The sequence below is a fragment of the Phasianus colchicus genome, chromosome 22, assembly GCF_987193195.1.
Source record: "Phasianus colchicus chromosome 22, bPhaCol1.hap1.1, whole genome shotgun sequence".
Lineage (NCBI taxonomy): Eukaryota > Metazoa > Chordata > Aves > Galliformes > Phasianidae > Phasianus > Phasianus colchicus.
This window is the reverse complement of record NC_143457.1, coordinates 2722448-2741435: the sequence shown is the minus strand read 5'-3', so window position 1 is coordinate 2741435 and position 18988 is coordinate 2722448. Positions and strand designations below refer to the sequence as shown.

Below are 18988 nucleotides of genomic sequence, written 5' to 3'. Positions count from 1 at the left end.
TGCTGGTTCAGGTGGCACTGTACCTCCCCTCAGCACACAGCACTATGCCTGGAGCTTCGGCTCTGAAGTCACAGTGAGATACCACCATGCTTTCCAGGATTTCACCCCCTGCCAAAATCCCAAGGCTTTTTATTACCTCAGCAGCTCCAAAGCCCTCACGTGGGTGACCGAAATCCATTTCACACCACTCCTTGAGCTCTGATCTTCCTAAAGCATCCAGAGCCTGACTCAACACAACTGCCTAGAAATTATGGAACACAGTCACAATTACTTTATGCAAAATAACCTGGCATGTCCACTCACCTCTGAACATAGATGTATTAACTTATTATGGGAAGCAGCATTGGAAATAAACAGTGATTTGTGATGCTGAGTGTTTAGAAGGGCAGCTTCGCTTGGCCCTTTTCTGTCACCTCTTCGGTCAAGGAGAGCTCTGAGCAGTACACAGATATCGATTTCTTCATAAATATCTAAGGAAAACGGGAAAAAAAGGGAAAATATGCTGGGGTTGTAGAGCTGGTGGCACTGAATTCAGGACTCTACAACGCGACTCACGACACTGAATTCATGACTTTACAACGAGCAACTTAAAGCACTGCCATCATCTGAAATGTCACTTGAAAGCGATTTTTTTTTTAAATCATTTGCAGCGCTTGTTTCTCACAAACACACAAACGCTTTTTGTTTTCTTGAGATGCGGTTTCTTGCAATTCTGTTGGGAAAGGAGGAATCCTAACAGGACCCCGGAACTGTGGAGAGGCAAAGAGAAACGCTGAGCGGGAAAACGCGCTGAGGGGACAGCAGCAATCCCTGAGGAGAAGCGCAGCCCTCGAACACCGCCACACTCCTCTCAGGGAACAGCCTGAAGCGAGGTGTCCGCCCGTCCCACCCCTCAGCCCGCTCCCAGCCCCTCTCGCCGCCCGGCTCCGACCTGCTGCCGGCCCGGAGCGCTGCGTTCCCTTCCGCCGCCGCCCCCCGCCCCTTCCGCCCGTCCCGTCTCTGCCCTTACGCAGTTTCCGTATGGACAGAGTCAGGCGACCCTCTGCTTTCCTTACGCCGATAGCGTAGCGGGGAGCGTAGCTTACGAAGGGCGGGAAGGAAGCGCGCCGCGCTGAGGCGGCGTCTCACCTGAGGTGATGGCGGGCGCCGGGCTGAGGTGATGGTTTGCCTGCGCTGTTGGCCGGCCCCCTGGGGCTGGGGAGGAGGCAACAAGGCCAGCTGCTGCTGCTTGATACTTCAAATCAGTCGATCGGGAAAGTCTCTAAGACTCAAGTTGGAGTGTTAGAAAGCAAGCATTCTCTAATAGCAGTGCTGGATGCATGGGGGTCATCCTCCTGTAATGCGTAGCTTACACAACGGATCTTCAGCTTATATACATTACTCGTGTTACGTATGCAGACGTTTCCCAGGTGTATGTTACATAGCAGTAATCAAATCCAAGCAGGACCTCCTATTTCCCTGATATACTCAGCAGAACTTCCTTATCTCCTCAGCCCAGAGACACAGCTCTGTCTGTTACCTAAACAAACTGCAGAATGATCCATCAGCAAACACCAGCATCCATAACCCAGATTTATGGATGCAATCAGCTTGGCAGGCTCTGCTCAGCTCTGGTTAATTGGCCTTGTAGAAATCCTAGGGTTGTGCTAAGGCCGTGGAGTTAATCCAGCTCCCTGAATTGCATTGCATTGGTTTCATGGGGTTTGGTCAGTACTTTTGCTCCGGTGGTGGAGTGGAGCAAGCACAGTGCTTGGTGATCCTTGTCAAAATTTGCTTTTTCAGGAGGAAGGAAGCTGGATGATCACGTTTTGTGCAAGTTTGGGGCTGCTCAGTAACTGATGTATACATAAAAATCTGCTACTTGAGCCTTCTAAAATAAAATATCTAAAATATGTTCTGTTGAAAAGCCAAATTTGATTTGGCCAAACATCCTTGTCCTGCTTGCTTGCTACTAACATTACACCTTCAGGTTTGCTCTCACAAGTACTTTTTTGGGGGCATCATCATGAACTTAAATGTGATGAGAGGTTCAGAAGGCTCCATGATCCCAGCTGGGGTGCAAAAACTGACCCAAGTAACCACAATCTGCACATGGTTCACAACAAGCAGAAAGCCATCTGGACACAAATCTGTGCTCTCAGACCCAAATCTGCAGATTTGTTTCTTGTGTTTGAGGATTGAAAGTTCTCCTTCAATTAAAAGCAATTTAGAACACCTGGTCCAGGGTTCTGTCTATACAGTCCACAATACTTTGTTGGGTCTCATCATGCTCTTAATGTCTCCATGGCATTCCATCCATATAAAACACAGCTCATTTGTGCAGTATGTCAGCCATCACCTTGGCCCATTTCTTACCATGAACTATTTCTGTGCTATGTCATTTAATCACTATGTGAAATCAGGACCCACCTAGCTACTGTAAGCAAGGCAGGGTAATTTGGAACTGAAACTCGATTGCCACTCAGATTGGTATGAAGGAGAAACAAATCATTTTATGTTTTAGAATACAAACACATTTTTTTGCAGCTTTCCACTATAAACTTATATGCCCCTTCAAAGGTTTGCATTGTCATAGAGCCTTATCTTGTCAGATGGGAATTAATAGCTGCTGTAAAAGAATTCAGCTCATAGGATGTAATGACTTCCGCCAACATCCATGAACTCTGAATTGGATGACTGTTAGTGGCTGTAAAGGCTCAAGCATCATTTCAGTTGAACTGCTCAGCACATGTGCTGGTGTAGAGATGTAGGATGACTGTTTTGAGGGAAAACACTCCTTTCTAACACTTGTGTGTGTGTGCGTGCTATGAGCATCCGTTCAGGATCAGTATCTCGTGACTGGAGATAACAAACTGATACTGGGTGTGACCTGTACAGCCTTCTAGAGTGGGTGTTGTTTGGTGCCAATCTCACTTGGTCTCTTCCCAAGTGTCTTCTCTTGGGCCAAACTGCGCTTCAGTTTTTAATTGGGCTATGTTATGGCTGTAGTCCATGTCATCTTTGTCATCTTATCTTCAGGACAGCGTGTTCTATCCTTGCTATCTTGCCATTTGAATGAGATCAGTGTTCTGCACAATTTGTGCACGCTTTTCTTTTAACCCTTCTAGCTTATTCTTTTGTATTCATGCACATCACATTGAGGCTCACGTTAGTATTTGTTACAAACATCCAGTCATCCACTGCTGTGGAGAGGGCTTGACAGGTTTGTTTTTTTAATCAAAGAAAAAAGCCCAACGCATTACTTTTCTGCTTTACTCACAGAATGCTTTCTCAGCTGTAGTTCCTGTCAGCGAGGGAGCTGTGAAATGTTTTGATGTTAATTGGCACACGGAATTGAAACACAGAAGTCAATGAGCAGTTAGCATTATTAAACTTTAATGGATATATTCCATATATATATATAAAAATATATCAGATTTGGCATAGCATAACCATTGGTAGATTTATTTTGATCTCTACAAGGAGAATTGTGGGCATCTCCAAGGGCAATGTCACACTTAATGTAAAGAGAGCAAGAGGAGAGGTGGTACAGGGAGCCAGATAGAGGAGTGCAGCTGAGAGGAACCATTTCTGTGCTAAATAATGCAGAGAGCTTGGAATGTTATGAGCTTTTCAGAGCCTTGCCCTTTGTAAGCTGTGGACTCAAGATTAGAAGTGTTGATTTTGCCTCTTCCCCTTTAGTTTTGCGTGCAACTTAAGATGGCAATAACCAGCACTGCCTTCTCCCAGCCCTACCTTTCCACTGTTGACAACAACCTTTTGGTCCATGATACAGATTAAGGTGATAAACTGGGTTAAAACCACCCTCTTCCACTCAGGCTAGTTGTCCAGACCCAGATTATCAAGCTAATTCCCCACATTATCACAAGAAAAGGTGTGGGTATGTTGAGAGAGCAGGAAAACACAGCAGTGGGGACAAATTTTCAGTGTCAGATGTTTCAGATAATGTTCTGCAACAGTAATCCAGAGATGACACCAACAAGAACAAAATGACCAAAGCAACACAAAATAATTATTAATCTGGGATAAAAGCTGTGAGGAAAGCTTACAATTTTCTCTTACAAATATCAGCATACGAATGTTTTTCTATGTTTTCAGTAATAAAATAGCACTCTGCATTGCCATTCAGCCTTAGGGGTATGTCAGACGCTTTGAATTTATGATGTGTTTGCTTTCAAAGTCCAGTAACTGACTCGTGCTGCTGATATTGAGCTGTGCAAGGGGAACCAGGCATTATCTCCAGGTATCTCACCTTGTTTCAGGCAATAGCAGCAATGTGGGTCTCCTTGTGGCAGGACCTGAGTGAGCTTCCATTACAGCGCCAATAAAATTTAGGAGTGCAGCAAAGCACCATAGACATGACCAACCCCAAAGTCAGCATGATACAAATGACCCATTTTATCATCCCGGAGTATATAAATGGGAGGATGAGGATGGTGAGGATCACCAAAAGCAGCAGGAGCAGCACAAGTCTCTGCACAGCCAGTCTGTTGTCTGCTGGAATAGTTTGGTCTCTGTTTAAAATGTCCTGGCTGCTCTGAGCCCAGCTGCTGCTATCCAGCCCTATGCCAGAGACGTGTACCTCAGGACATGAGTCGGGGTGTTCCAAGAGGTCCATGATCTCTTCTTTATTTGGGAGCGTGCGGATAAGTCCTCCTGACACAAACGTGTTTTTTCTGCACAGGGGGCAGGTGATTATCCAGGTATTCTCTTCTTTCCTGAGGATAAGCTTCAGGCAGATTGCACAGAAAGCATGCTGACAGCCCAGGAGCTTTGGGACCCGGTAAATGTTGTACTTGTTGAAGCAGACCAGGCAGTCCATGTCTGCAAGAGATGATGTGGGTGAAGGCTGGTCGTTCCTTTCAGAACTGCATACCTCAGGAGAACTTGAGTTTGTTACCATAGCAAGAGATGCTGAGTTCAGACCGTCTTCTTCTGAAAACGCTGTTTTCAAGGCATCAGGACTGTCTAGCTCTGTGCCTGGAGAGCTCTCCATTTCTTTGGAATGTCCCTCAGTGAATGCCAGTCTCTCCACATCAGCAGCATTTTCTGCATGGGGTCCTGCTCCGCTCATTCCTGCAGTCCCTGCAGTGGGAGCAGGACTAACCTTCTCAGCCTGAGGTGCTCCAGAAGCTGTCCATTTGTTCTCGCTGCTTAGCTTGTCCATGGATTTGTCCATGGAGACAAACCTCAGTGCAGTTTGTCTTCCCTTAGCTGAAGGACTTCCCAAGTTTCTGTCTCCTTTTATGTGTTCCTTTATTCCTGTTGTATGCATGATCTAGTGACAGCTGTTTTTAAGTGTGTTGTGTTCTCACAGTGTGATGTTTTTATGAGCTGGCCAGTTAATAATTAACTTCATGGCCAAGACGTTTTACAGTGGCTGCTATCACTGAGCAATTCCCATCCAGAAGGAGATCCCATGGTGTAATGAGACTGCAGCTTTTTTCACAGGGACAGCCAGACTGAGAGAATGGCACTACTACTATTAATCAATTAGCACTTAATTTGTTAAGGGTGATTTCTTTGGGTTCTAAGCACAGCCTGGTTGGACAGTGACAGTCAAAGAACTGTCTAATTGGTGTACTGAATGCAGTGCTTTGATTAGAGAGTGAGGACAAAAAGGCAGGAAAACTGTCCTGCTTCTTTCTTGCACTGGCTTTCTGCACCACCTTGGTAAGTTGTTTTATTCTCCTTCTCTTTTGGCATTAGAACCACAAGAATGAACATTACCTACATGTACCACAAATACCTTCCATGCAGGACTGACAGTAAGGAAGTCTGACTTGCTTTAGCACTGCTCACTGCCCTAGAACTTGAAGTAAAGAGGAAATAAAGCACTGGCACAGCTGCCCAGTGAGGTGGTGGGGTCAGCATCCCTGGAGGTGTTCGAGGAATGTGGAGATGCAGCGCTCAGGGATGTGGCTTACTGGGCATGGTGGGGGTGGTTGGGGTTGGACTGGATGATCTTAGAGGTCTTTTCCAACCTTCTGTGATTCTCGATGTTGAGTATTCAGTGTCTGATTGTTACCAACTCTTTCTTATAGGAGCACTTCTGTTGGTTTAGGTGCTAACTGAAGCATGACTTGAGATCCATGAGGTTCTCAGAGCCCATGAGAGAGATCTGGAAATTGTCTTGGTAGGACTCTTGTTGGCATTCACAGGACAACCTCGTGCTCCCAGTAATGCCCAGGTAGGTGGCTCTCAGCTCTTCTGAAAAACGAGTGCCTGAACAAAATGTCTTTTATTGGAGGGGTAAAGTACAGACAGTTTTCTCAGTAAGAATCCTATGGAAGGAAGGAAGGTAGAAAAGGAAGGGTCACTGATCGCAGAGGGCTTGGAGACACAGAGTACCAAGCCTGTAGCCTCAGATGCACCCGAATGCTATCCGTGCTACTGCATAGCAGCCCCTCCACAGTGGGGGAGCAGCAGAAAGAGCTGAAACAACCACAATTAAAGGGGAAGGAATCCAGGAGGACTCTAATCTGATGAACTGCTGGAGCGTGGCTGGGGTGAGAAGAGCTTGTTCTTTGCCTGGAATAGCGAAAGAGTTTTGTAAGCAAACTTCAGAGAAGCGTTTGGGCGTTGCGCTGTTTCTGCTGACAGAAGATACAGCAATGTTTGACGGACTTTCGGGTGACCCCAGGTTTTCAGGGGCACGACGACCTTTCAGTTGAAGACTGTGGGCTCTGCCTGGTTTTTATTGGTCAGATTGAATTAAGAATGCCTTTTCGTGGCTCTCCTGCACTGACGAAATGCTCAGCTGGTGTCCAAAGGAGCCGTCCGAATTCTGACTCGGTTTTGTCCTTGGCTAGCATCTAGAAGGGCTGTAAGAAAAAGGGAACAGACTCTTCAGGAGAGCTTGCTGTGATGGGACGAGAAAAACTGGATAAATCTAGCAGAACTGCAGCAGTCCTGCTAGCATCTGGAACACTGTGTCCTGATACCTTTGTAAAGCGACCGTGCGCTTACCCCGGTTGAGCGCTTGTGCCCCAGCTCGGATGGAATAGAGCCCGGGTTCGGACGGCTCAGCCCCGCTCCGGCGGTGCCCCCTGGCGGCCGCTCCTCCCGGGGAGGGGAGGGCGGGGGAGCAGAGTGGCGGCGCTCTACCCACCCCAACGCATCTCTCGATGGTGCCGTCCCGCTGCGCATGCGCGGAGGCGCGGCGGGGATGTCCCGCAAGCAAGCGGCCCGGGCGCGGTCCGGCGGCCCCAAGAAGGCCCGGCGGTCCCGGCAGCCCACCGGGGGCGCGGCTCCGAAGCCCTCGGAGGGCGGTGGGGGCCTCGCCAGGCAGCTCCGAGCCCTAGGCCTCAAGCTGCGGGAGGTGCCGGGGGATGGGTGAGTGCCGGAGGAGTGAGGGCTGAGGGGCTGCCTCTCCTGGTTGAGCGGGGTTTGCGCCCCGCAGGGATCCGGGCGCTCCCCCGTGTCCTCGGATAACGCTGGTCTGTGCCTTTTTGCCGTCTGCTGTCACGGATGGGCTCAGCGCTGTGCTGGCCGGAGGGCTTCCCGGCTGTGCGGGGCGTGGGAGGACGGGGTTGGACACGTGCCTTTTGAGAAGCTGGTCCGTGTATCCTTGAGTTGGCCTTTGCTCTTTGTCTTAGCAGTTCAGGACAGTTTGGCCCCGCACTGTGCCTGCTTTTGACTTGCTCTGTAGGAGCTGATGACGTGTTCACTTAATTCTTGCCCTGCGTTCTTCTAACCTCAGTTCCTGCTGTCCAACCTGTATTTTTTCTGCATTGGTTTAATAGTGCATTTTGTTAGCAGTGCTGCCAACACACTCACGGGTGGTTTCTTGTTCATTAGCAACTGTTTGTTTCGTGCCCTGGGTGACCAGCTTGAGGGGCACTCCCGGAACCACCTAAAGCATCGTCAGGAGACTGTGGAGTACATGATAAAGCAGCGAGAGGACTTTGAACCCTTCGTGGAGGATGATGTTCCCTTTGAGAAACATGGTATGGTTTCCATAGGACACTCATAGATGAGGTTATTCTGGATATGATTACATCTCATTTGAGTACTTCCTATTAAGCTATTCCTCATCCCAGTGCTATGTTATGTTCAGCCTCTAATCTTTAGTAACAGCATTGAGTTTACATTTATTATGTTTCTGTAGAAAGATGAGCCAGTAGAGTTGTCCTGGAACTTATTTGAATTTAGGAGGAACTTGGGGAAGGGAAGAAAAAAAGCAAAGAGTGAGAAGTTGGTGTTTTCACAAGGAGAATATGAAGCACATGAGGTTTCACTTGAGAAAATGAAGCATCCAGAATCCTGGTGGCCTTTGAGTGCTGACTTCCTTGGATTTCTTTCTCCTTGACGTGTGATATTTTACAGTGCTAACCTAGAGGAAGATCCAAAGCAGAGACCAATGCAGCCTTTATTCTCACAGCCTTGTGCTTGTGCCAGGTGACATGAAGGTGATGCATGAAAGCAGTGTGGTCATTTAGTACATGGCACCTTTCCAGAGAGCTAATGCAGAACTGATGGTCTTGCATAATGTAAGGTGTACTGCATTCTCTGGAGTCTCTGTGGTCATTTAATACTCATAAACTTCTGACACTGCTGGATTCTTGCCCCTGCGTTGCCATTTAACAGTGGAATTTCCTTTCCAGAATTTATTTCTTGGGCTCCTTTTTGAAATTTTATTACTTGCTATCCCTGCAGTGCTCTTGGAACTGTCAGAAACCAGGTCTCTAACTCTCATAAATCTCTTGAATTTTTTTTTCCTTCAGTTACCAATTTGGCAAAGCCTGGTACCTTTGCTGGCAATGATGCTATTGTGGCCTTTGCAAGGAACAATCAAATGAATGTGGTTATTCATCAGCTGAATGCACCACTGTGGCAGGTGAGAAAGAAAACTCTTGTGTTTTGGCCTCATTTCTAGTTGATGGATACAAACTGTTGAAACATTCTGATCCATTAAAAGAGAACAAAAATACTGCTCAGCAGCCATACTTGGCATGGTGGAGCTGTCCTTGTTTTTTCAGCCTTGAAGAAAAACTCTCAAGGCTTCAGTTAAGAGGATAGAGAATGAAAGATAGCAGTAAATGTTTGAAAAGTAAATATATGGAGCCAGAACAGCGTGAGGGGAAGAAGCTTTAAAACCTTAGGGTGGCATTTAATCAGCTCCTGGAAAGGACTGTGTGCTGTGATCCCTTCTTACAGGGGGAGACTGGAACAAGTCATCCATCAGCTCCTTTCTGCTCTCCTTTAAGTATATTCAAACTAGTTTCAGATGGATTCCTGAACCCAAACAAATTTAAATTCATGTTTATATGGCAGCCATTAGCAGTACGATGTCTAATATATGTGAATATATATATAAATATCTTAACAAGTGTACCTGCCAGTGACACAGATGAGTAGAAACGCTGATCTGCTTGACCTGCAAGACTGTATGGAGGTAATGACCCTGCAGGGGAGGTCGTGGAAGTGCTGTTCATGTTTTACTGTTCTGAACCGGATCCTAACGTCAGCATACTTAACTCTTACCCATATTTTGTACATCCTCTTGAAAATCTTTTTTTTTTTTTTTTTTTCCCCCCGCTCACTGACCTTTCCTAGGTTGTAAATGTTTGTGGTGAGGATCTGTTTTGTGTGCCTAGTTGGAGTTTTATTAATGAAAGGTGTCTGTAAGCCTTTGAAACTTGTATAAGAGAGCAGGTTGTAGTGTGAGGAGCTTCTGGAGGGGATCACAGCATGGTGACAGTCTTTCCTAGTTGCTGGATTCAACTAAACCAGGACAACTTCTTAATGTTAGTCATAATAATTTCTTATTTTTTCATACTTCTATATATAGATTTTTTTTCCTTTTCTATCTCTACTTTGGAGCCCCAGCAGCATACTGGAAAGATTAAATTACAAAGAGAGCATTTCCAGAGAAGCAGATCAGCAAGATGCTTAAAGCAGATGGTGTGAATATCTCCTTTGGTTTCAAGTCAAAAGCAGATGGTGCATTATCCTTTAATTTGAAGAAAACTATTTGCATACACTGCAGCTAAGCTGCAGAAATGTGAACAGGAGAAGTGTTTGGGCCCTGCAGCTATTTCTCTAACTATGACCTACTCAGAAACTCAGTGGAGTTGGGCATCCCTGTGATGGCTTCTTAGGGCTTTAATGACCTTTAACTTTTTCTTTATAGTGACTGAAAATGTCAGGCTACAAGTTAGCACAGACACATGGGTTATTTTGCTGGCTTTTTGGGTAACTCTTTACCTTTTTTCAGTATATTTCTGTTTTTTTAATCTGCATATACCTTTAGCTTAAAATTCCGTTGTACTTTGGAGAGAGCATGCAGTGAGGTTTCAATAGTGACAGCCAAAAAAATTGGCTCATTTTCAGTCTTAAGAGCTTCAGGATTTGTTAGATAACCATTTAGGCTCTGGTAAATGAGAAATGTTGAAAACAAATCTGAGATTCAACGTGTTGAACAACTTAATAGGATAAAAGGCAGGAGTTAAACGTAACCAAGTGTTGAGTTGGAACTCAGAGGTGAACAAGTGTAAAAAAGGTGAATGGGGAATATCTCTTGTGAAATCTGTTGTTAATGCAGCACAGACTGCAGTCCTGGTTGAAAGGTGACTTGGTGTAAATTCTGCAAGCTGGGAAAAGACGTAAAAGGATTGGGAAACTGGAGCCCTAAAGCAGGCAGGTTTTGTCATTTGCTTACTGGCATCTTCTCTAGCAGAGGTGTCAGATCTTCGAACTCTGGCTTGGCAGGTGAGCAAAGGAGACTTGCAAACGTGGTGTAATATTCTGCATTCCTTGCAGGAGTTGAAATGCTGTTAGCTTTTATCTCATAGATGGAGCTGAATTCTCATGGTGGGAGTTCTCTTAGAGAAGCTGCAGTGCTTGGTGCTGACAGAGCAAAAGGAGCGTTTGATTATTAATGGTGCTCTTGAGTTAATAAATTCTCATGGTTTTCTTCATTGGTATTTCTTTTCTAAGCAAAGCATTCACTTCAGATGCAAATCAGTAAAGCACTGTCTTGTCACAACTGCAGAACAAAACTTGCCATGGGTGACTGTTTCTACTGCAGTTCCAGTTTGATCAAACTCTTTTTCCTTGCACTCGAGGGAGGAAAAAAGGCACTGTGTCTTGAATGAATACTGTCACTGAAAACAGGTTTGGAAAAGATCATCAGAAAACTGTAATTGCTTCAGTAGAAAGCTTAGAAAATCTTCTTATGCTTACCATTAAAATATTTTCCTGCTGTGTTTTGTTTGTAATGAAGTAACTGACCCAGCAATGTGTATCTTACCCTTCAGACAGAAGCTGTGTTGTTACTGTAGGTACATCTGGATTATTAGGTCAGAGCTTCCTGTTTAAAGATACTTCAGCAACTACGTACTTTTTTCCTAGCACAGTGTTAATCATTACTTCATTAAGTAATACTAAGAAAAATGTGACTCTGAAGTGAAGTTCAAATCCTCATTTGCAGTCTGTTTGTTTCAATTAGATTCAAGGCACTGACAAAAGCAATGTGAGGGAACTGCATATTGCATATCGGCACGGAGAGCACTATGACAGTGTGAGGAGAATCAACGATGATTCTGAAGCCCCAGCATATCTTCGGATGGAGGTTGGTTGTGTCAGAGTGACCTGATCAGCTGTGGCTGATAAGAAGCAGCTGAATGTTACCAGTTGATTTACTTTCTCATTTGCATTGAGAGAAGAGTTTGGTCCCTGTTCCATCCTGGGGATAGAAGAATCCCTAAGATCATTTTAATTAGTGCTGCCTGTTTTCTTGAGACCATATGGGAAGTGCTTAAATTGCTGGTCTAGAAATCAGTCTTGAATGTGATGCACTGATGTATGGGCTGTAGAAGTCTTGAGTTAACCCCCATCTCAATTAGGCTCCTCACCTCAAATACAAAAAGAAATGGGAGGGAGGGAACAGATGGAAATGCAACATCCAGATGCAATAATCTTCATATCTCACTTTTTCCTGTTAAGAGTAAGCTGCCCTGTTGACAGGATTTGTCTGTATTTGTATGATGTGTGGAACTATAATAAAATCAATACTTCATTTAAAAAGCCAGTGATTGTTAACTGGTTTGCATGATCTTGTAGTATATAAGAGATTTCTCATTGGAGTATTTATGAATCTTGGGAAGTTGTGTTAGGGAAGTGGAAGTTGCACAATTTCCAAGATATGTTGATTTTTCTGAGAAATACATGCTATGATCCAACTTATGTAATGTCAAATTGTATATGATGAAACTAATGCATGTTTGTGGGCTTTGCTTTTCTTGTAGATGCTCTCCAACTCAAATAAGGAGGAGGAAATGAAGCAACAGAAGGGTGACTCTGAAGATGAGACTGAAATTGAAATGGAAGCTGCTGTACAAGAAGTGTGCAGTGCAACAGGGTGTTCAGTAAGTAATGAGTGCCCCTTTTATGCTCCATATTCAAAACTGCTTGATATGTGAAGGTAATCCTTGAAAAAAAAAATGTCCTGGACAATCTCAGTACTGCAGGCATAAATTAGGGTGCGTAGCATCCTAGAATCAATCAAATACACACTTAGTATGGATAGTGAATAGTTTTGGAAGCTTTGTCTTACAATCTCTCAAAAAAACCCCTTGGTTTAAAACAAATTCTGTTAAATTTAGACATCCCATACTCCACAAAATTTAGCTATGATCACTAGATGCTGCGGTTACTGAAGATGCAGAGAACAGAAAGGATCAAGAGTGAAATATTTATGCTGAAATAGTGTACTGTTCTTTCCTGGTATCTTCAGGATTTTTTTTTAATTATTTTTTCCCCTCATTTTCTTGAAGAAATTGAGTATGAGCTAATGGACACATCATAAACAGCAACCCCCTCCCAGTGGTGCAGATGGCTGTTGAATGGATGTATGTCACTGGTTTGAACTCTCTGATGTTATCATTCTCTTGGACAGGACGTTGAGTTGGTAAGCCAGGTTCTGAAAGTGGAAGACTACAACGTAGAATCTGCAATATTTGCCATCTGTCAAGTGCAGGAAGTGGAAAGAATCAGTAAGTACGTGGACTTTGTCACTTAGTGCCTCAGAGAAATGCTGTCTGACCTTAATGTTCACTGTAAACACCAGTTCAGCAGGGACAGTGGCAGCAGAAGCTTCCTGTTAGCTGTGCTGCTGCCTCTTCTTTACTTAGAAAAGTTTGGAGGGCAGATTTTGTGCTCCTGCATAGTCTTTGGTAACAATGCCAGTTGTGAGACTGACCAGGGACTGCTGAAAGCACTAAACTAAGTTCTTAATATGACACTGAGCATACTGTATCCTGTTTGTTCCCCACTAAAATCTTGAAAAGCTCTGTGTAAGTTTATTAATCCCTGGAGCCATTCTTGTGGCCTCCTCACCAGATAACTGTGCTTTCAGATTTTAACATCTCTGAGCATGTTCTGTCCTAGATCTATTCTCTGGACAGCCTGATGTACCCAGGTGTAACCTAGTTCTTGAGCACCAAGGACCCTGACTTTTCTTTTTTGTTGCTTGTGATGTAGTGTCTTCCCTGTGAGCATTTGTCAGTAGAGCTTTGTTCTGATGCTTCTGAAAAATAACAGCATGTCACTGGGTTAGCATGGAGAGACCCCTTTCTGCATTGCAGCGAGTGACAAACATGTTGTCCTACATGAGCAGACAGAAGTGAGCAGACTGAACTTTGTCTTTTTCCGTATTTGATCCAGCTTCCAAAAAAATCACTGTTCCAGAAAGCCTGGAAGAAGGAATTGGCTGACTGAGACAGCTTCTGTGTAGAGTGTCTGAGAAAAAACTGTGTTGTTGGTAGGTGCTGAGGAGCAGAGTGATCCCCAGAGCAAAGGTCAGAAGCTGTGTACATCAACTCTGCGTGAAGATAATGGAAGCAGCTCAAGAATCTTTGGAAGTCAGAATTTGCATCACCATGAAACAGAAAATAACAAAGGACAGGCTAGATCTGATGAAGAGAGTCGAGCTAATAAGAACTTAAAGGTATGTGCATGGTGGGTTGGCAGTGATTTAAACATCCTTTAAAGATTAGGGGAGTGCTTAGGATTGCTTAACCAGCAATTATTTTCTCTTTTTAATTAAAAAGTACTTCCAGTTACTGGATTTTGAGAAAAGCCACAGCTGCAGCAGCAACAAAGACGAGCATTTATTAATGACATATGGCACTCTTCCCACAGTGACACAAAGTTCAGATAAATAGTTTGGAATAAACATTTTCTGGCAGCTGCTTTGGTATCTGCTTGTCTCCTTTCCACCGTGTTATTTTTCCTCAGCTGGGCAGAGAATGTCTGTTTTCAGCTTTGTTTTTATTCTTCCCTTCTCAGGTATTTAAAAAACAAAAGAAGGAACAGCAGCGGCTGGAGAAGAAGAAGCGGCAGGAAGAAAGGCACCGACAGAAGGTCTTGGCCAATAGGAATAACTGTGCAGATAGCAACAGGAAAGAGATGGACTCAGATAACCAAATAACCTTGGTGAAGACCATGGCAGCTCTAAATATATGACTGAATGTGTTGGTGAGAAAAACAAAGGAAACTGATGAAGATAAATCTCCTCTTAAGCAGACTTCCAAGCATCTGTTGTTGCTGTGAAATTGTTTTCTGTGGAGATTGCTGAGCACATAGGCACTTTGTTTCTTCACTTGCAGGGTGGACAGTTGTTCAGTAATCCTACAGCAACCTGTGTGAGAGACGTTTTAAACCTAACAAAAAAAAAAGGACTGCTTTTCATTATCTTTGTGGTGATGATGATGAAGGTGAGAATTTTCATTACACAGCAGCATCAGATTTGCCTTCATCTCTTCATGTGCTTAGATTTATTATAGCAACATTTTACTATGGAGGAGATTTATTTTACCTTACAGTCAGGGAAAATGCTAACAATTCTCAACTCAGGAACATGCTTTTTTTTTTTTTCTATTTAAGTTTAAAAAATAAGGGAACAGTCCCGAAATTCTCTTTAAAGAAAAAAAAAAGTGTCAGTCAACACTATCAAACATGAGATTCTTCTTTTCTTTTTCATTTGAGAGTGGACTCCTGGGGCTGCAGAGCTGATACGTTTGATCTGATGAAGTCAAACAAGGTAGTAAAATATGATACAAGCAGACTTGGAGTTTGTGCTGAGTGCTGTTACTTGGACATCTGCAGTTTCTTCTCCTTTGCCATACTCTGGAGCTTTAGGGGGACTCCAGATCCAGGATCTTGATAGTTATTAGTCTCTAAATGAAATTAGTATAACCAATGAATCAAGAGTCTTGGGGAAGAAGCTTCCAGGCAGCACTGGTTACTGGAAGCTATGCCTGGTTCACTCTTTGTAAATCAGGCTTTTTCTAGGGTAGGATTTTAATCTTAATTTCCTCTCAAACCTGTGGTGCTTTCCTCTACAGGATTGGGAATTTGAACTGAAGTAGAAGCACTACAGGACTAGGCCTTATATTTATGGCTTGCAGTGGTTCAGCTTCAGTCAAGTTTTGGACTTGTATTGAGCATCAGCTTTAAGAAAGTACATGTGTACTTATACACAACAGGCAACGGGAGATACCTTATCAACCAGGGCAGAGATGAAATGATTTCTTTTCAAAGTAAGAAGCATTAAAAAAAAACCCAAACTATACATAATCTGTATGTTCTATGGAGCTTCCAAACCGACATAGAAATGTAAATATAAAGATGTTTTGCTGTTGGCTGGAGTCAAATGTGTTTGCACTCAGAAACCTTAGATGGCAGCATTGACTTGATTAGCTCTTTCCCACTCAGGTTCTATCTCATTTTTCCCTTCTGGTAGAAATGTTTGGTTCAGATTTCTGACTGAGGAGAAGTATAGGTATAACTTGAAGACTTCTCTTTAATGGAAACCTAAAGCCCTGGCAGTACCCCATAGCTTTAGTAAGTAAGTAATTAGCAGGACAGGGCTGGTTTGCACCTGTGGTCTGGCTGCCTTGTAGTGTTTGATCCATTAGCTCTGCTACAGCTTTCCCACCTGTTCAGGCACTGTTTTGAAGCAACACATTAGAAATTGTCTTGGAAAATTATTTTTATTTGCAAAGATTTTTTGATTTATTTAATTCTGAGGAGCAAGCTTTTCTTGTGTACCAATTCAGGGTCTGGCAGGCTTGGTGGAGAGGTTCCAAGTGCCTTTTTGGGTTGGAGTTGTGCCTTGCTCCATCTCACTGCAGGAAGAGAATCTCAATTTAGAGCATTTCCATCAGGTTTTGAGTCTGGCATCTCTAGCAAGAGGGAAGTGAGCCCTTGCACTTGAAGTTTAAGTAATTCTGGTAGCTTTTGTTGAAGGTTTTGAGGTTCCTCTTGAAACACTCTGCTGCTGCTTTGTCACACTTGCAGGCACCTTTTTGGCATGAATTCCCAGATCCTGGAGGAAAGTGAGGGGAGGGCAAGAGGTTGGAGTTATCTTTCAAATCCACCCCATGAACCCTTGGCTGATGATGAGTCCTGTTGCCACCATTCTCCCCCGTGGGGCATGAAACTGTGGCTACAAACCAATAATGACCCTGGAGGGAATGTTTAGCTTACTTATATATGTATTTGTTTTGATCATGAGGAAGTGCTTGGTTTTGGTCCCTTCACCCAGAGATGGTATTTCTTGCTCTGGATTGGCACAAGGGACAGCTAGGAAATCAGGGTGACAGCGCCATGACCCCATCCAGATTAGAAAACCTCAATTGTTCTGTGTCCAGCTCTGCTGGATCAATATTTGGCCTTTACAGAAGGAGAACCCCCATCCTTTGTTGTAGCTCTCAACTTTACCATGGCTCCAGCTGGTACGTTAGCACCACTCCTAGCACCTTTCCTTCACTTCCACCCCTCTCCCCAGCAAGTGGTTTCCCAGCCAGGTTAGTTTGAAGGACGCCAAGGAAGGGATTCCCTGGAAGCCATCTCTTACCGCATGTGATCTCGCCTCCCTTGGTGGAGAATTTGTAAAGGACGAGGTGGGGAACGCAGGTCAAGGATGACAGCTTCTTGTAGCAGCAGTCGTGGGCATGGCAGCACCTGGTATCACATGAGATCTGATGAGGGCAGGGTGGGGAGCAGAGGGGAAACGGTGGTGGTGCACAACCTGCATGTGCTGGGGTGCAGCACAGTGCTTGCTGAGCAGCCTCATTCACCTGAACATTCCCATTTTTCTGCCTCAGCAACTTGGTGTAACACCAAATGGCTGCCTTAATTAGCCCAGGTTTGTTCAGGGATCGTCCTCCTTTTGTAAGGTGGTGAGCATGATGTGAACTGCTGCTACTGAGCAGCTTTTAAAGACATGTGTTAAGGGTACACTGACTGTTTTGGCATTGCTACCTCAGCTCCAAGCCTCGTACACAGAGAGAGGCAAAGAAGACAAGTGATCTAAGATTCAGGAAAAGCCACATGTTCTTCCTTGCTCTGCCTGCCCCAGCTACACCCTGCCTTGAGTTCTGGGAGAAGAGTGCTGGCAGCACCCCTCTGCCTCCTCACTTACCAGTCGGTTGCATCCACCGGCCTCTTGGATCCCCCAAGTCCACAGTGGCAGCCGTAGCCATTGTAGGACAGCGCAGACTTCCCAGTCTTCTCCTTAATCATGACACCAAACTGAGCCACGTTGCAGCCCGCGGGGGCCAGCCCTGCAACTGGAGACATGCTGTTAGTGGCGTTGGAAAGAGAACCTTCTAAAAATGGACTAAAAAAGAGGAGCCATCAGCCCAGCCTTGCCCCATCACCATGCAATGGGATACTCACGGCAAACGAGGAGCACCAGGAGCTTCATGGCCTTGTGATGGGCAGCACTGGAGCAGGATGATCCCAGGGTGCTGAGTGTGAGCCCAGCTGCACGTTTTATAGACAACGTGTGTTTGCTCAGCACGATTCCTCCTTTGATTTCTCCAAAGTGGGCAAATATTGACAGTCCTCATCATATCTGTTCCGTTACACGTGCAAGCTGCTCCTGGCATCTTGGAGGCCTGCTCAGGAGCAATTCCCTTTCTTGGAAATGTCGGGATGCCCTTTGATGGGAGGGCAGGGGATGTTTACATGGACTGGAAATGAGAGTGAAGTCTTGTCTCTGATTATCTCAGTACTTTGCACAAATATGGAGAACTGGAGGGAAAACAGGAACAATATCGTCTTTAGGTGGCTTTTGAAAGCACCATGCTGTATCTTACTGTTTCCCTGATTGCTTGGACAGGGAAAAAATGCAGAGTGCAAAGCATCTTCCCTTTCTGCTATCCTGACGAGGGTGAGATGCAGAGCTGTGGGCTTTGCTGATGCTCAGTGCTCAGTCCCAAGTGATGCTAAACATTGCACATCTTTGTGCCCCAGCAAGTGCTGTAACAACATTCTTGGGGTCTGGCTGTGGTTGCTGGTAATAATTAATGAGTTTGGCATGTTTACATGGAGTTGCCTTCTTTCCCCCCCATGCACCAATTCCAGTGCTGCTTTTAGCATTTGTGCAGCATCTGAGCTAACAGAGCTGCCTGTGGAGCTCCAAGTGAGCTGATTTGTATAGCTGGATGTCCAAGTAGAAAAGTATATCAAATTTAAACAGGGAGAGCGTGTTTTAACTCAGCCTGGTGTGCAACCTGTCAGCTGAATCACCTCTGTGTCCCATCCTGACAAGGACACGATCCTTGATTTACACCTCACAAACAGCAGCTGCTTGGCGCAGGGCTGCACTCTCCTTCCTAGTGGGTGTTTGTGCCCCCCCAGGGCTACGCAGTGGGTGCCTGGTTTGCAGCTGGTGGGGAGCATTTCTGATTCAAGGGATACTTCCTTATTCAGGGATGCTTCCTTGTTCAAGGAGTATTTCCCAGTACCACTGTCATCACATCTGGGACAAGCTAGGGTGTGAATTGCAGCTGGCGCTCTTGGGGGCACCAACTTTTGTCACTGTTTTGGGGGTTGTACTTTGTTACAGAGCCCCACAGGATTTGCAGCACTGTCCAAACTCTCCCATGGGATCAACTGTGCTGAATTTACCTGCAGGGCAGAAAACCTGCATTGTGAGGATGCTTGGGGAGAGAGGAAGCAGCTGCTGCCTGAA

The 18988-nt window shown here is 44.9% G+C and overlaps 4 protein-coding genes across 9 annotated transcripts in view; 1 reads left to right on the top strand and 3 right to left on the bottom strand.

Annotated features, from left to right (window-relative positions):
• TMCO4 (transmembrane and coiled-coil domains 4) overlaps window positions 1-985 on the bottom strand; it is a 36880-nt gene extending 35895 nt beyond the window's left edge. For 2 of the 5 annotated variants that reach the window (XM_090123095.1, XM_090123093.1), the window contains exon 1: window positions 304-390. The gene's annotated coding sequence lies outside the window, so the exon portion shown is untranslated. The other 3 variants (XM_031613681.2, XM_090123092.1, XM_031613685.2) reach the window with 3 other exon arrangements.
• Window positions 986-3408: 2423 nt separating this feature from the next.
• On the bottom strand, window positions 3409-5962 carry RNF186 (ring finger protein 186). The gene has a single exon (XM_031613692.2). The coding sequence runs from the start codon at window positions 5273-5275 to the stop codon at window positions 4259-4261; it is 1017 nt and encodes a 338-aa protein (XP_031469552.2). The 5' UTR covers window positions 5276-5962; the 3' UTR covers window positions 3409-4258.
• Window positions 5963-6088: 126 nt separating this feature from the next.
• On the top strand, window positions 6089-14540 carry OTUD3 (OTU deubiquitinase 3). 2 transcript variants are annotated; one of them, XM_031613691.2, is made up of 8 exons: window positions 6089-6190; window positions 7801-7949; window positions 8727-8839; window positions 11453-11575; window positions 12252-12371; window positions 12902-12998; window positions 13770-13951; window positions 14293-14540. In XM_031613691.2, the coding sequence occupies exons 1-8, from the start codon at window positions 6183-6185 to the stop codon at window positions 14467-14469; spliced, it is 969 nt and encodes a 322-aa protein (XP_031469551.2). In that variant the 5' UTR covers window positions 6089-6182; the 3' UTR covers window positions 14470-14540. The 2 variants fall into 2 exon arrangements, with proteins under 2 accessions (XP_031469551.2, XP_031469550.2); XM_031613690.2 differs by lacking the exon at window positions 6089-6190 and adding an exon at window positions 7145-7335.
• A 215-nt stretch (window positions 14541-14755) lies between these two features.
• On the bottom strand, window positions 14756-17589 carry LOC149915254 (group IIE secretory phospholipase A2-like). Its single transcript, XM_090123323.1, has 3 exons — window positions 17432-17589; window positions 16865-16971; window positions 14756-16333 (listed from the first exon to the last, which is right to left on the bottom strand). The coding sequence occupies exons 1-3, from the start codon at window positions 17587-17589 to the stop codon at window positions 16191-16193; spliced, it is 408 nt and encodes a 135-aa protein (XP_089979449.1). The 3' UTR covers window positions 14756-16190.
• Window positions 17590-18988: the final 1399 nt, after the last annotated feature.